The sequence below is a fragment of the Poecilia formosa genome, unplaced genomic scaffold (assembly GCF_000485575.1).
Source record: "Poecilia formosa unplaced genomic scaffold, Poecilia_formosa-5.1.2 Scaffold49, whole genome shotgun sequence".
Lineage (NCBI taxonomy): Eukaryota > Metazoa > Chordata > Actinopteri > Cyprinodontiformes > Poeciliidae > Poecilia > Poecilia formosa.
Genome location: NW_006799988.1, coordinates 814,614 through 830,738, shown reverse-complemented (window position 1 = coordinate 830,738; position 16,125 = coordinate 814,614). Strand labels below are relative to the sequence as shown.

Sequence of the window (16,125 nt, the reverse complement as noted above, 5' to 3'; positions counted from 1 at the left end):
TGTGGCAAAGCAACAACTGGATATGGGTAATTCTTTCTTCAAAAATAATTGCTAAATTTAGCCAAGCTTGCCCAAGTGAGGCTGTGAGGATTTCTCCAGTATATCAGAATCTCTCACATTTAAACACATAAGCACCACTGAGGCTCCCTGATGCAGACGATAAGAGCAACACACTGACCTTGCTGGCTGAAGACTGGCGGCATGGCTCCCATCGGCGGCGGATGCATCTGAGCCATCCCGGGATATAGATGAGGAGGGAGGGGCAACCCAGAGCCCAGAGAGTTCTACGTGTAAACATGATGTCAGACATGTTGCATGTTAAGAGTATTAAACATTGAAGTCTGAGATCTTCTTCAGTAGATTGTGAAGCATTTACCAGTCTTTGGAGGGCAAAGAAGGCAGCTTTCTCCTTAGCTTCGTTTTCTGACTGACACTGAGGTCCGTGAATCATTAACCCATTGGACAGCTTCACCTGACACACTACCGGACCCTATGAGGGACAAACAGAGAAGCTCAACAAATTAAATCCCAATGTGAAACGAGGGCCGGCTCTGAGGCAGGGGAGCTGTGAGACGGTTGTTACCTGTCGGTTGCGGATAAAGCTGAAGTCGGGCGGGGCCATGCCTACGCCCACGCAGAAGCAAGCCAGCTCCGACACCTTCCCGCCCAGGGCGGCGTGAGCAGAGGCAGCCGGCGCTGGAGGGGCCAGCGTGACGGATTCGCCAGGAGGGTTGTTTATTTTTGCAGCTGGAGGGAGGAAGCATACAAGCGAGAAGTACGTCAACGCGGATTCCCCGCCGCGCTGCCATGGAGACGTGCAGCTACGTACCCAGCTTCTTGCTTGATCGCCTTCTGTTCTGCTGCTGGCCAGCAGAGGGAGCAGCGTCTGCCGACTCCTGGGATGTTGGACTTCCTTTTCCAGCGCCGTCGATCTTCAGCATCTCCTTCAGAACCAGGGTTCCTTTCTACAAAACCCCACCCAAAAAAAAAAAAAAAAACTCACTCAGTCTCAGGCTTTTTAGCACACTGCAAAAACAAAATCTTAACATCTATTTTTTTGTCTAGTTTCTCATGCAAATATCTTGAAATAAGAAAACTAAATTACAAGCAACTTTTTAGCAAGATACAGAAGCTTGTTTTAAGTAACTAATTCCTTAATATTGATGAAAAAGTGCTAGCAGAACATTTTTCCCACATTCCAAGTTAATTTGTCTGCCAATAGAACATGTGCTTTTTCTTCACTATTAAGGAATTATTTAATTAAAACAAGCCTCTATACCTTGCTGAAAAGTTACTTTTAAGTTAGTTTGTCTTACTTGAAGTATAACAAGATATTTGCACTGGAAACTAGACTTAAATTACTAGGTATGATTTTGTGTTTTTGCAGTGTATGACTATTTTTATCATAACCTTCTGTACATACCATGGCGAAGGACTGGGGGGACAACGGGCCGTCTGACTGGTTGCTGGGTTCCTCTGGAGGGGCAGGAGGCGGTGGGGTTTGCTGGTTGCCCTGGGAGATCTTTAGGTTTGCAATGAGAACCTCAAACTCAGTGGTGCCCTGTCGGAGCCAAGCACAAGGAGTGTTTTTTTTGTTTTTTTAACATATGGTAACATAAAGATGTCAGCAGAAGTTTGTGTTTGCTTGAACCTTATTGGCTGTGTTCTTTGGAGGGAAGAAGGAGTTGACGTCTTCATTTTTCTTTAATAGTCTGATGCCACTGGCTGGAATCTGCAAAAACAAACAGAGCGCGTTTCCTTCTTATAGAGCGTGTGAGTCAAACTGCAGGTCCGGGGGCCCAAATCCAGCCCCCCGTAACGTTGTATGTGGTACTGAAGCTCCTAAATAGAACAGTTGTGTGCTTAAATATAATTTTATCCATCAAATCAAAGCAGTTTTATCTGTATTCTGGCGAATTAAATTATTGCGAAAAGATGTTCAATATTATTTAATTTAAGCACACCACTCATCGAATTAGCTATTTATTAATATTTTAAGTGTGTTAACGGGTAGTTATGAAAACAGCTCTGATTGGGTGGATGGTTCCCACTGCGGTTCACTCGAGCCCCAAAGCCTTAGGAGCCGTTTTGGAAACACTCAACAGACCTATAATGACTTCATTTCTCTGTGTTTGAATAATGTATTGGGGCATGATGTGTTGCTGTTACCTTTCAGTCAATTAAAATGTGTTTTTTCTACATTATTCCAAAGTTCTGGAATTAACCTGAAAGTAGCTCATGAAATCTATTCAAAAAGACATTGCTACTCTAAATTCTTTTCATTACAAAGATAATTTTTCATTTTCCGCTGTATGTATATTTCATTAAAATTCCTTACGTTCAACAGATCATTTTGCTTATTGCTCATTGTGAATTAAAAGATTATTTTCTTGTAGTTTATTAAATTACTTTGAAGCAAAATTCGAACAAACTTCTTAAGGAAGTTTTGCCTCATTGTGAAGCATCTGTGTTTACTCACAGCTTTACTGGAACGCTGATTCTTTCCCTGTTGTAAAGCTGCTTCCTAAAAATCAGAAAAGTTAAAATTAACCACAAGTAAGACTAACAACCTGATCATCTTTTCCAACAAAAAAACAAACAAACAAACAAAAAAAAACAAAGACACCAACATTATTGTGCCAGTGAGCTGGAGGCTGGCTGGGAGGACCGGTCTTCTGGAGCGACTGCCACACGTTGCTGTACTCCTCCTTAGACTGGATGGAGACACAAACACAAGTCTTTACACTGTTTTAATCGAGCTGACGTACATGAAGCAACATGTGGTACTTACCTTCACTTGTTGTTTCTGGTTGGGACCTTTAGATGGGGTTTTGTTACCCTGAGGCGCCACGGCGTTCTTGTTGTGCTGCAGATGAGGAGGTGAAGCAGTTAAAAAAATAAAAATAAAAAAGTCGAGAATTACTTCATCTCGCATAACGTCTGCAGTCGTTCCCTCTCTCACCTGGGTGGGTACAAAGGGCGAGCGAGGCGAGTGGTTGAGGCCCGCCAGGCGCTGCATGTTGAAGTTGGCGCTGGTGGCCGGTTGCGGTTTGACGATGGCGGTGAGTTTGTGGGAGCCGTGGTCCAGCCGGGTGCCGTGGGACAGGTTGATGAGGGCGCAGGGAGGGAGGCGGTAACCGCGGGGGGAGGTGCACCTGAGCAGAGAGACGGGACGAGTTTTTGCTCTCATCTGACCAGAGCAGCGCCTGCTGGGAAACTGCAAACACGTCTGGCTGCGAGTTTAAACGGCGCTTATTGAGACGCTCAGAGCTTCGCGTTCTGTTTTAAATGCCTCCACGTCTTTAATCCTGAACACGGCGATTCAGTTCTTGGTCTTCATGATGTTTCCTCACTAATTTCACAGGAAAATTACACTAAACTAGGCACTGAGTATGAGGGCCACACTAAGAAAATAAAAAGAAACTATGAGAATAAAGTCATATTACAACTTTTTTTTTTTTAATTCTTGTAATATTTAAACTTTTTCTTCTAATTTAATTTTGTACAATTTTTTCTTAGTGTGACTCTGATACTCGTGCAGTTGGACTTAATTTACTCATTATTCATAGACTTCATGAATTTGTGATCTCTTACAGCTGGTTTTCTCCTGCCTTTCATCTCTGCTCAGAAAAATGTTAAAGATCTGAACCAACTGGTTTTTTTTCTTAGTTTTACCAACATCTTTTGAAACAAAAAATCCCCCCAAACCTAAAAGCACTCCAACTCACCTGATGTTAAGACCTCCAGCAAATTCCTCGTCAAACAGAACCTCGTAGAGAACCTCAGCCTCGCGGTCCGCTGAAGACACAATGATTGATGTTCTTGAAGTAACATCTTTATTACTAGATTACACGCAGAGTTGAGTGTTTCTACCTCCTTTAATGCCAATGATCGTCCCTCTGTGTCCCAGCGGGACAGTGAAGCTCTCCCTGATGTTGACGACTCTGTCAAACAGCCGGTACTCGGCGTCGGGGTCTGGGACCACGCCCTGCTGCTGCTCCAGGGGCTACGCACAAGCAGCATCGCATTTTATTCACCACATAGCAACCAGTGACACAACAAACCAGCAAGAGGCGTCGCTGACCCGAAACAGGAGATGAGGCTTGACCGTCACGCGGACTTTCTTGGTGCTCTTCTTCACCTGAGGGAGGAGAAGTTACCGTGAGACGGATGCGGCGAGGACGAAGACGATGCTTTGCGATCGGAAGGAGCAAATCACAGGACGAGACGCTCACCTTGGTCTTTTCCACGGCTTCCTCGATCTTCTCCACAATGGCGGAGTCCAGAACCTGGAGGTCGCATGACGCCCGGCTGGTGGAGCTGACTGGATGACTCTTCAACCACGAGGTGATTTCAGCCACCTTCTCCGCCCTGTGAAAGGAAGGCAAATAATGAAAACATGAGGGAGTTAAGAAAGAAATGTTATTTGTGGCCGTGCACCAAGTGTTTTTTGGGACAGAGAAGGGAGACGTTCAACTCTCTAAATGTCTCGTTTGTCAGGTCCGAATGTTTTCCTTGTCCTCACCCGTTCTGATCCTCTCCCGGCCAGATGTCGTCTTCGTAGAACACATCGTCGTGACTGTTTCTGGACACTGCATCGAAAACTTCTGAAAATCTATGAAGATAGAAAAAACAGAAATGTTGAAATCAAGAATGGATGTCTGTTCGCTTTTTGACGCAATTCACCTTCGCAGGCACTCGCTAATTTTAAAAAACTTTTACAACCCGATAAATCTGACATGAAAACAGATGCTTTATGCGGCATGACTGCACAGAATGGAGCCGACCAATAGGTGGAGCCAATCTAAACGCGCCATAGAATCGAGGCCTGCAGCCAGGAGCTTGGACTAGAGAAAACTTAGCAGCAGAGAAAGATTGTACCTGTCCAGGTATTCAGCAAGCAGCTCCTCCACGGCAGCAGAGTAGAGCCACTCTTTCTCCGTTCTCTTGGTGTACCCGGGAACCTCCTCGTTCTTCTTGTTGAACTTCAGGTTGAGCCCAACGTTAGCTCTTTGCTCCCCGCACGGACTGGACACAGTGAAGATGTGTAAAAGCATGCTCAGCACAAGAACAAAGATCTGCATTTGAAGCCAACCAACGAGCATTCGGACACAAACTTCTTCTTGGAGCCTCGGCCGATGAAGATGCTTCCCGAGAAGCGGGAGACGAGATAGCTGCTGACGCCGAGGCGGGAAGCCAGGACGTAGCCTGGGCAGTACTTGACTGAGTATTTCTGGGGAAAATTCACACAAACAAATGAGGACGGACGCTCATTCGGTGATTTAAAGCGACACGTCTTCAACAGGAACGGGGTCTTACATGCTGATTCTGGATCAAGTGCTCCAGCTGCGGCTCGTGAGGCACGCTGAAAACCACCCGTATCCGACCGTCTTTGATGACGTCTTGAGAGTCTTGAACCTGAAAGAAAAGTTTAAAGAGCAGCTGGTGTTAATGCGACCGATTCTACCCAACTAGCATCATTAAAGAGAAACTTAGAGATTAGAGAGATTGTGATTTAAACAAGCTGAACTTCAGTTTACCTCAAAGATCTAAAGTAATGGGGGAAAAAAATAGTAATTGGATTTTATGGTTTATTTTTATAGGCTGTTAGCTTTGTTTTTTTGTTTTTTTTTTGTTTTTTTTTGGCCAAATACCGAAGCAGAACTTGGGGCAGATCGATGATCCGATCCCTTAGAGGCTGACGACTCACCTCTCCCATGGCACCATAGTAAGGGCTTCCCACCATGAAGACTGTCGTTGATGGAGGGAAAAGTTCATCCAAACTCTTAAAGCAGGTCAGAGACGAGTAAAAGGCCTTGATGTCCTGAGAATGAGGGGAGAGCTGACGGTATTTACAGGCTACATGAATTTGACGTCCATGTTCTATTCGAAAACTGAATAAAGAGTAAACCTCAGCAAACCCTAAATGACTGCTATCAAGAGCAAAAAGTCCTGAAAAGGATATCTCTACTTCTTAGAAAAGATATTTGTGGGGAGTTTAACATATGACGCCTTGCAGCATCGTCCATTGAACAACTTTGGTCTGAACTAAATTCCTGCACAAGTAGGATAAAAAAATGTTTACTTTTAACTGCAACTGTTCCCTCGGTTCTGATTGGCGCGTTATTTCACTGAGTTTGTATGCAGGTACCTTAACCACAGTCTGGTAGGCGAATGGGAGAACCTGTTTGGCCCACTGTTTCTCCAGCTCCACCACTCCACAGGCTTTAGGGACGTACTTCCTTCCTGTCAGCATCTGACCGTACAAAAGCACGGTTGTCTCGTTCACTGCGATGCCTTTCCTCTTGAAGAAACTGAGAAAAAAAAACAACAACAAAACTTTAATCTGAGGCAGACAAAAAGAATCATTCTGCTTTATTGGTAAGCACAAATTACTGTTCAGTGATTCCCTGGACGTCCTTCACCCAGTCCTTCTGCTCTTTGTCAGATAGATAAGACACTTTAGTGGGTGGAGGACTGGACGGCCTGTCGTATACTTGTTGGACTCCAGGAGGTTCCTCTAGAGCAAATCTGAAAGACAGGTTGCAAATTTTGGTTGCTTTTACAGATTTGAATTTGAAATTTACCAAAAGATAAATGAGGAGTGCAATTGAGGAGAGGAGGCGTCTAAAAATGCATTTTCGGGATGTCAAAATTCTCACTTGGTTTCTCCGTCTGATACCGCAATAACACGAGCTTCCTCTAGATGGGGCCAGTTGACAAACACAGGCTTCCCCAAAAGGTCTGCAGCTACATGATCACATATCTACAGATATAGAGAAGGAAAAAAAAAACAGTGGTTGGATCACTGCTAAGAACAGAGGATTTCTGTTCTTAGCAGCGATAAGCTTGGGATTACAAAAACAAATGCTCACCGTTTCCCCATCCTGACTGGGAAGGATGTCCAGAATCATGTTTTCTCCTCTGCTGCTCTGCTGGAACACGACCACTCCGCTCTTCTTCTTATAAAACTACAGGCAGTGAATGAGAAAATGTCAGAAATGCAAAAGAAAAAGAATTCAAAACCTGGATCGAGCATGTCATACTTGCAGAGTTTAAATATTTCTCTCAAAGCTGAATGAAACTGAAACAAACCCTTCTTTATGGAACCTCAGATAAATGCTAAATTTGAGCTGAAGTAACTCTAGACTGTGATAAACGTCAATAGGCTCCCCCACCTTGTGCTTGATGTGGTGCAGAGTGGGGAAACCGCAGAAGTATAAATTGGAGCGGTCGACGCGCTTGCTGACGTGGTCTGACGGCACATGCCAGGCGTCCATGGGGATCTGGACTTCCCTGGAACAGCCGAAGAAACTCAGAGTCACAGAGCAGAAGTTTTCTGAATGCCCTTGAAAGGTGTTCAGCTGTGACCTTTTTCAGAAGCTCCGAGGATAAAATGCGTAAATCTACCTGGCGTGACAATGGACGATGTTTGGGAAGAGCTTCGGCAGGGAGGAGGCGTATGTGAAGTCCGTGTCTGGGTCGTAGGAGTACATGGCGCACTCTGAGTGCCGGTTCCTGGCCTTCTCCTCCTTCGTCAGTTTGGAACTGAAAGGCTCCATAGCTGCTAAAAGGCACGTCTTTTTCACAGACAGACAAGTTAATAAGTTTGACTAATGGCCTCAAGTTCTGTGTGTGTGTGTGTGTGTGTGTGTGTGTGTGTGTACCTCGTCTATGAACGGAATGAGCACCACAGCTTCCCACTCCTGCTGCTTTCCATTGAGGTCAGTTTTGAAGTCAAGAGGATAGTATTCGATAATGGGAGAGTTTGGACTGGTCATCAAGTCCTAATAAATAATAAGGACAGATTAATATCTGAATTTCCTACTTTACTGTTCCATACTTTCTTTTGGCCATTTTTATACTATAATTACAAAAAAATCACTAGAACTGCAAGCAGTTATCGACGGGTTCCAAGCCCTTCCCAGCAGGACATCAGGCATTTCCTGCAGGGTTCAGACTTCAAACATGGAAGCCACAAAAAAAACAACATCTGTATCGTGGATGAATGAAAAGGTTTTTAGTAAGAAAAAATTTTAAAAATGAAAAATACTTTTTAAACGTTATTAACTGCTGAGCCTGTAAATCCATCAAATGGGAGACGTCTTCAAAGGACACAAAAACCTCGGTAAATCCACAATACTTTTAGTTCGGTTCTCTCCGTTACTGTGTGACATATGTTAAAATAATCTGTGTGGAACGGTAATAAATGAACAAGTAAATAAACATAAAATAAAATGTTTTGTTCGCATATTTCTTCATATATGATCCACTGGGCTTATTATTTGGAACACAGACCATCCTGACAAAAAAAGATAAAATAAAATATAAGGCTGAGCCGTCACTAAGCAAAACTTCAAAGTTTCCAGCAAGAAGTTTAATTTATAGTCTTCATGAGAAAGTTTTGCGTTTCAGCCGTGACGAGAACGAGGACAAGGATTTCTCTGTGATTCATCGCCACACGCTGACAGAAGCATTTTTGGTGGAATATGCACCAGACCTGGGGGAGAATATGATGCAACATCCTGTTCTCTTGTTTCAGTTTAAACACCAAGGCTGCATTATTTTGGGTCCAATGTTATTTCGAAACACTTGTGAAGGAACTTTAAAGTGAAAAACCTCAAAGGAAAACTTACGTCAGGGAGCTTTTTTTTTTTCTTCTCTATAAGGACTATTGCACGAGGCATTTCATGGGTGTGGTGTTCTGTAAGTTTTGGGGGAAATGTTTGCGCCTGAACATCTGACTTATTAATTATAACATGCCCGTCTGAGACTAATTCAGAAAGCTGAGTTGTAAATGTTACAGTTATATTCTAAATATTATTATAGTCTCGCTTCGGTTTCATTAATGTTTCCCTGTGCCAACTCTGTGAAAACCTTTGCATTTCTCCTTGCCCCATAGCCAATCAGTGGGTAAAAAGGTGAATAAGTGTAGTTCCTTCATACGTCCACACGGTGCGCCTCTGAGCATGTCGACAGACTGTGTGTTGGTGTTTGAGGAGTTACCCTGTAGCCCTCTGGGAGCAGCTCCTTGCTGGCAGCAGGCAGGACAGCCAACAGCTGCTGGAAAGGCATGAAGGGTTTCCCGAGGTCAAAGGTCAGCTTCAACTCTGATATGTTTCGGATGTCCGACAGAAACGGGGCGTAGTGGAAAGGGTAGTACCTGCAGAGGTGTGCACGTGTTATTTAAAGCTCGATTCCAAAATGAAAGTGAGATCCGTTTCCAAAAGGCGATGGGATGTCAGTGAAACTCAAACCTGGGTTAGAAATACCAAAGAGCGAGTAGTTGCTGTAGCAACCCTCGCTTCTTTTTTTTTTTTTTGTTCTTTTTTTTTTCTTTTCTTCTTTTCTATTCACTTTTGTTATTGTGTACTATATTACTTTTTATATATGTATCATGTTCGAAATAAAATTTCAAAAAAAAAAATATGGGAGATGCACTCACCAGCTCCACGACTGAACACCATGGTAGTAGTAGTGAAGAATCCACTGGATGCCTTCCACGTAGCACTTGGCTTGCTTGGCGAGAAATTCACTGCAAATAAGTGGAATCAAAACGCAAATCAAAAGATGAAAACTGGTGAAGTGATCAGTGATTGACGTTGGGTTTGTCGCTCAGGTCCACCTGTGCCAGTCACAGATGACATGCTGCGCTAGTTTAAGGTGGCACGCAGCCGACATTGAGATTTTTCCACGTTCAGGTGGGCAAGAATAATCTGAACAAAGAAGAACTGCTGACAGCCACCGATGTTCATGGTGTCACTGAACTGCCTGTGCTTAAATAGCGCCTCGTAATTTATTTTGTCAATAAGAGGAAACGCAGAGCTCTTTGCTCCATTTAAAAGGAAGCTGCCACACAGGAAGCTGTTGTGTTTGGGTTTTATTACCGGTCTATTCCACAAATCGTGAAAAAGCACAATGATGAAAGTGGCTTTCAATTCAGAATTAGCTTGGACTATTTTTTTCAGTACAACTTAAAATTTAAGACTTTTTAAGACTTCTTTAGGACCATTATTAACAGAATTTAAGACCTGCGATCAACATATTAATCACAGGTCTAAATTCAAGACAGTAAAATGTCTTTAATTAATTTTAAAAATAAATTCAAGATATCTGAAGGCCTTAATTTTGTATACATACATTTAAGACTTATTAAGGATGTATGGACACCATGAGTTTAGATCTGATTGATGAGCCTTAGAGCTTTAAAATAATCTAAAAAAGCCTGATGTATTCGACAATAAATAATTCTTTAATGCTATTTAGCATCTAAACCACACTGAACTAAAACCCTGGAGTAAGAAGGTCTAATTCACAAGCAAGTAGTGAAATGGCACAAAGTTCAATTTGTACGTTTTTGTCATGAGAAACTAAAAAAAAATAAAAATAAAAATCTTGAAACTCAATAATTTGCCCAAATTCTTATTTTTAAACTCTATTCTTTTGCATCAAATCCCAGCTTCATAGTTTCCAGAAGAATCTGTTTAAACTGGTTGCACAACCTTTCCTCCAAAACATTAGAGTCGGTCATGTGACTGGATGCAGTTATCAAATGCTGCCACCTCTGATACATATTTTCACTCTGCTCAACCCTCTGGCACTTTGTGCTGCTGAGCCAGCATAAAAAAAACAAAAACAAAAAAGAACAAAAAACAATAGCAGGTGTGTTTGGAGACACCTACACAAGACAAGCCGCTCTGTAATTTAGCTACAACCAACAAGCTCCTGAAGGGAAATAAACTGAAAGCTAAAACCAGTCCATTCTTAGAAGCGTGAAACATAACTATCATATATTAGAACAAACGCACAGAGATGGACGTATGTTTCTAAAAAGAAAAATCGTCCTCGCCAACTATTAAATGGTGAATTATTTGAATGACACTCACTCAGACACCACATCCACGCCCATCTTGGTCATATAGTATGTCCGTTTGTATTGTCTGAACTCTGTTTCAAACATCTCATCTTCCTCCTCCTCCTCCTCATCATCATCATCATCTGCCACGTCGTCTTTTTCTTGTTCAGTCACTTTTTCCGATGAGGTCAAGGTGGTGAGATGAATAGAAGAGTCCTTTAATTTATTAGAAACGACAATTTGGAGTGAATATTAAAAGAACAATTTTCAAAATTACTCAAGCTAAGAATCAAACATGGCAGTTTCTTTAAATTGAAATATCGTTCAGGTATTTGCTTTCCTACCTCCGTCTTTCTCCCGGCTTGGATCGCCGCTTCCTGCTCGGCTGCCAGACCGGCCGACTCGTTCAGATATTTGTTGCCGACTTTACTCTCGAACCACTTCAAGTCTACAAACACTTCGCTAAAGTGTTCCCGGTCAAACTAGGAGGATTCAGAGGAGCGATGGGAAAAAGATTACTCAAGATTCCTTCACATTTTTCATGAATAAAAAGAGAAAAAAGGACATGTAAAGAAAGGGAGGAGGAATAGAATGAAGGAAGGACAGAAGCAAAAATGAAGGAATAATTGAGGGGGGAAGGAAACAAGGAAGGACGGTAGGAAGCTAGGACAAAGCAAGGATGGAATGAAAACACGATGGAAGGACGTTAAGAAAGACACAAATATGCAACAAAGTAAGGGCACAAAAAATTTAAAGATATGAGGGAGGAAGGGAGGAAGGAAGGAAGGAAGGACACAAGGACGCAAGAAGGGTAGGACTTAAGGAAGGAAGGAGGAAAAAATAAAGATATGAGGAAGAAAAAAAAAAAAAAAGGAACTAAAGGCAACTTTTTGACGACTGTCTTACCTCAGAAAGTTTCTCCAGGTATTTCTCAAAATTTCTGAGGTTTAAGTAGCCGTTCTCATTCAGGTAACCTGCAGTTATGAAGAGATTTCTGTTTTAATCAATGAACAGTCATCATGACCTACGAGATAAAGAAAGCATCTTGCTACATTCTGAGGTCGGTGTGAACAGAACAGAACAGAACAGACAGAAATTAAAGCTACACACATATGAACTGGACAGACACATGCAGTCAAACATGTATGATGTAATATAACTATGTGGGTGTGCATGTTTGTGTGTTAGTGCCTCACCCCCCAAGCTGGGCAGTACGCTGACGTAAGTTTTGTACAGCAGCGGCAAAGCATCAAGATTAATGTGAAGATGAGGGAGGTGAGGGATGAAATCGTTTCCTACGAGGAACCCCATTAATATCCAGTCGTCTATTATTCGCTCCAGATCATAATCAGAACCCAGATGACGCTGAAAAACAGTCACAGACACAAGAGCATAGATTACAACGAGTATAGAGTGTACTTCAATAGATGAATAGATCTTCCTCTGCATGCAGCACTATTTGTAGCCTTGGAACATTTTTCACACTTCAATCATCTCTCAAAAAATTGAAACGTGTCAAAGCATAATCATGTGATAAAATGGCCCAGTCAAAGTCAAGATTAGAAAGTCACTCTCCATCCAACCTGACTGAACACGAGCTATTTCCCAATGGAAAATGCACAAAAAATAAACATAAAATAAATGTCTACATAAAGAAATGAATATATTTGAAAACTAATTATCCATCTCCTTTCTACTTTGTGTTAATCTATCACATGAAATTTAAAGAAAACATTACTTGTGGTCACTTTTCATGTAAATGTACCATTTGGATAGCTTTGTGTTTAAGTGTGCCACACCTTCAGCTCTGAGAACTCGTAGTCGATGTACTCCCTCATCAGAGACAGATGCAGCAGGTGGAAAGTCGTCTCCTCTGGAGCCGTTATTCTGGAAGAGAAGAAACGAGCTGGGCTTAAAACACTCGATCACAACAGCCCAAAAGAACAGAAAACCAATACAGAAAGGAGAAAAAAAAGAACCTTTTCTGGGATTTTTTTCCTCCAAAGCGGACTTCCTCTCTGAGCAGGGAGAAATTATGCTCATGACTGGTTAAGCCCAACATGATCTACAAAGAAAAAGAAAAAAAAAAGGGGACAAGATGAGCTTCAAAAGAGTTTGAGAGGCAATGTACATCCTCGCTTTTACACCAACTCAAAGCGTACCAGGTCAGCATCCAGGCCATACAGGCAGTGTCGGGTGTTGGGATCATGATTCGGTTTGGCGTTCTCGGAACGGATAAACTCCATGATCTTATGTTCTCCTTCACCCGGTGTCTAGAAAAAAAACAGAAACATCGACGTCAACTCGAGCCATTGCTAAGCCTTACATTTCAGCAGCAGTCAAAACGAACCTCGTGACCCGACAAGAAGACTTTGACGTTTTGCCACAGCTTGTCTGTAGACACCTTGTTGTGGACAAAGTACTTGAGCTGTTCCTGTAGTCTCGCCATAAAATCGGTGCCTGGAAGAAGTTTAGAAGAAAAACAGTGAAAATTGTTCGGCCACGGGAGATTGGTAAGAATCACACATGACAAAAGTCTAAAAAAAAGTCAAAATTAAGACAATGAGTCAGAAAATGACTTTTGATTTTTTTAAATAAGTAATGTTCACAGTGAGAAGAGCTTTAGCCCAAACCTACCAGGAGTGATACAGTTGGAGTCGAAGCGAGCTTCTGTTGGAAGAACCTCTCCTTTATCCAGAGCCTTTTTAATCTTCTCCTCTGCTTCTTTGGCGGACCTGGACGCAAAAGAAAAAGAGTAGTCAGACTAACAATAACAGGCTGAGTCTCTGCTTGTACTTTGATGGATTTAACCTTTAAAGTACAAGCGGTAATTGTTCTATTTAGGCAACTGTAGTTTCTTCTTATTCAGATGAGATAAACTGAGAATAATCTATATTTGTATCAAAATAAAAAATACAAACAAAAAAAACAACAACAAACAAACGAGAAAAACAACAAAAATATACAGATTACATGCATTGACCTCGTCCGTTTCTACCTGAATCTGCGTCCTCTCTGCTGGTTCATCTTTGCCCTTGGTGCCACACCGTCCACAGCCATGAAGAAGACCTTGCGTGGCTTGATGATCCGAAACAGTACCTCCAGGTAGTGGAAAATGTCCGCAAAGATCTTCTCCTCGGAGATGCGAAAATGGACGTCTTCGTCATTTGGGTGAGAGCACTGGTGGATGATGCCATTCATGTCCAGATAAAGGTTGTCAAATTCTGGAATCTGCAGGTAGAAAGAAAATATTAAGTCAGTAGCTCATGGATTAAAAAAAAAAAAAAAAAACACTGTCAAAGTAAGTTGCATGAATATGTATTTTATTGCCGGTGACATGATATCATACTGAAAATTTTTAGAAAAATCCAGCTTTTTCAGTACTTGTCTTTTAAAGGATAAATTATATATGTTTGGAATTGGTACTTTAGTTGTTTTTTTTACAAGTTGATCAAAAATGTCTAGGAATTTTAAAGCAGTAATGTATACCATTGTATTTATGTTGGATGTGAATATACTCCTAACCTAAACAGGCCAATTTCTCTTAGTCACTTTTCCATACTGCAAAGGCAAGAGAACATGCAATTTAAGTATAATTGATCTAAACTTGCTTATATCTACAGCAGCAATTTAAAGAAAGATGGTCGAGGACTCACAATTATTCAACAGGGGAATGCCAATCAATAAAAAAAGGAAAAAAATCTCCATTTATTCTTATAGAAATCCACAAAGACTGAAATGTTGAGGAAGACAAGTCAACCATCGGAGGCTTTCTGTATAGTTTTATATTTTCAGTCTATTGAACACTACTGGAATTTTAACTTAGACTGGATTTAACATTGACCTTTTTGGGGGGGAAAATTCAATGGAACAATAAAACAATTTAAGTGATTTTTGCACATCTTTCTATGGTTATAAGTGGGTGTGTGTTACTTTTCAGACTGTGTCCACTTTCTAACTATTTAATTTATTTTACAGTAGATGTTTTTCTTCAAGGATCACCAGTCAAAATCCATAACTATCATCAAGATTAGCGGGTAATGTTTTAAAGTATAAAATAAAGCTGTCAAGGTTTTTCATTTTTACTTATAGAAGACTATCTGATGCAATAAGAACAACACTGATGAAACGACAGTAGAAAAACTGAAATACTGCGCTGAGTCACTGATGTGGAGCGATTTAAGTAACCCCACGTTACCACGAAATGTGAGCTCAAACAAGTAGTTGTGTTTACACAAATGCAGCACAGCGCAGTATTTAAGCAAAACCCTAAAGCTATTATTATGTTTTGCCCTTTGCCACTTTATGTTGCCCGCTGCTATCGCGATACTACGGTCAGACACGTCAAATGACTGAGTTGTTGTTTGGAACCGTCTTGCTCAACTAACATCCGAATTACAAGTTTTAAAAATATTAATTTTAATATTAAGTCAAACCGTGCGAGGACATTACCAAACCAGCTCACAATTAGTGAAGGAATGTGGCTAATGACCTTGTGTCTGTAATGTGTTTAGATAATGCATAAACTATGGATTGTTTGGAGAAATAAGAGCCGTTTAATGATAAAGAAAACACAGAGGAGCTACGTGGATTAAAAAGTTTCGGGCCGCTGCAAACAGCTAAAAGCTTTCCTACCTTGTGTTCTTTGACAACTTCACTGAGGCAAGGATAGCGTTCAGAAATCCAGCGGTAAAATTTCGGCACCCCCATCTTTACTAGCAGACTTTGAGCTTTTGTATGAGCACGGCAAACAGTCGAAACTGGAAACGAGCCGTTTAACCACGAACCCGACCAAACAGAGTGAAGGTTTGATAAAGAATCAGTAAAACTCGCTCTGTTTTGTTTCCAACGGCCGCTAACTAGCTTGTTGTCCGTAGTCCGACAGCTAAACTATTCCGACTGTGCTCGGGAAACGAAAGTTCCGGGATCATTGGCTCACCTCGAATGCAGAGAAATGAAACCTAAATAAAGCTTTTTAAAAAGTATTGTAAAAACCCTGCAATTACAATCACATTTTGATGTCGTCTTCTATGTTTTCCAACTTGTACACTTTGTCTTGAAGTCACTTTTATCAGTATATTCCAGGTTGTTTAATTCTGTTTTTAATTTAATTTCTTGGAGTTTAGTCATGCAAACATTTTCTGAAAAAGCTAATTGCTTCATTAATTTATATTTTTGTTATTAACGACAACCAGAGAAATTATTTACCTTCTTTCAGGGCTTTTTTTTAAATCTAGTAAAAAAAAAATTCTCAAAATAATTTTAAAATA

General features: G+C 41.3%; 1 protein-coding gene across 2 annotated transcripts; it reads right to left on the bottom strand.

Moving 5' to 3' along the window:
* Nucleotides 1–57: 57 nt before the first annotated feature.
* xrn1 (5'-3' exoribonuclease 1) lies at nucleotides 58–15,757 on the bottom strand. 2 transcript variants are annotated; one of them, XM_007552508.2, is made up of 39 exons: nucleotides 15,491–15,756; nucleotides 13,854–14,086; nucleotides 13,493–13,590; nucleotides 13,206–13,315; nucleotides 13,018–13,128; nucleotides 12,835–12,920; nucleotides 12,655–12,742; nucleotides 12,052–12,220; nucleotides 11,762–11,829; nucleotides 11,200–11,337; nucleotides 10,887–11,071; nucleotides 9,446–9,535; nucleotides 9,007–9,163; nucleotides 7,668–7,787; nucleotides 7,411–7,580; nucleotides 7,179–7,296; nucleotides 6,876–6,971; nucleotides 6,663–6,766; nucleotides 6,397–6,531; nucleotides 6,152–6,314; nucleotides 5,711–5,824; nucleotides 5,320–5,418; nucleotides 5,118–5,233; nucleotides 4,882–5,028; nucleotides 4,526–4,615; nucleotides 4,236–4,371; nucleotides 4,085–4,141; nucleotides 3,874–4,006; nucleotides 3,729–3,798; nucleotides 2,963–3,155; nucleotides 2,792–2,866; nucleotides 2,631–2,714; nucleotides 2,480–2,524; nucleotides 1,652–1,732; nucleotides 1,424–1,561; nucleotides 830–965; nucleotides 584–747; nucleotides 377–490; nucleotides 58–284 (listed from the first exon to the last, which is right to left on the bottom strand). In XM_007552508.2, the coding sequence occupies exons 1-39, from the start codon at nucleotides 15,563–15,565 to the stop codon at nucleotides 120–122; spliced, it is 4,671 nt and encodes a 1,556-aa protein (XP_007552570.2). In that variant the 5' UTR covers nucleotides 15,566–15,756; the 3' UTR covers nucleotides 58–119. The 2 variants fall into 2 exon arrangements, with proteins under 2 accessions (XP_007552570.2, XP_007552572.1); XM_007552510.2 differs by lacking the exons at nucleotides 58–284; nucleotides 377–490; nucleotides 584–747; ... (23 more) ...; nucleotides 9,007–9,163; nucleotides 9,446–9,535 and having other exon boundaries at nucleotides 10,883–11,071; nucleotides 15,491–15,757.
* Between the last annotated feature and the right edge of the window lie 368 nt (nucleotides 15,758–16,125).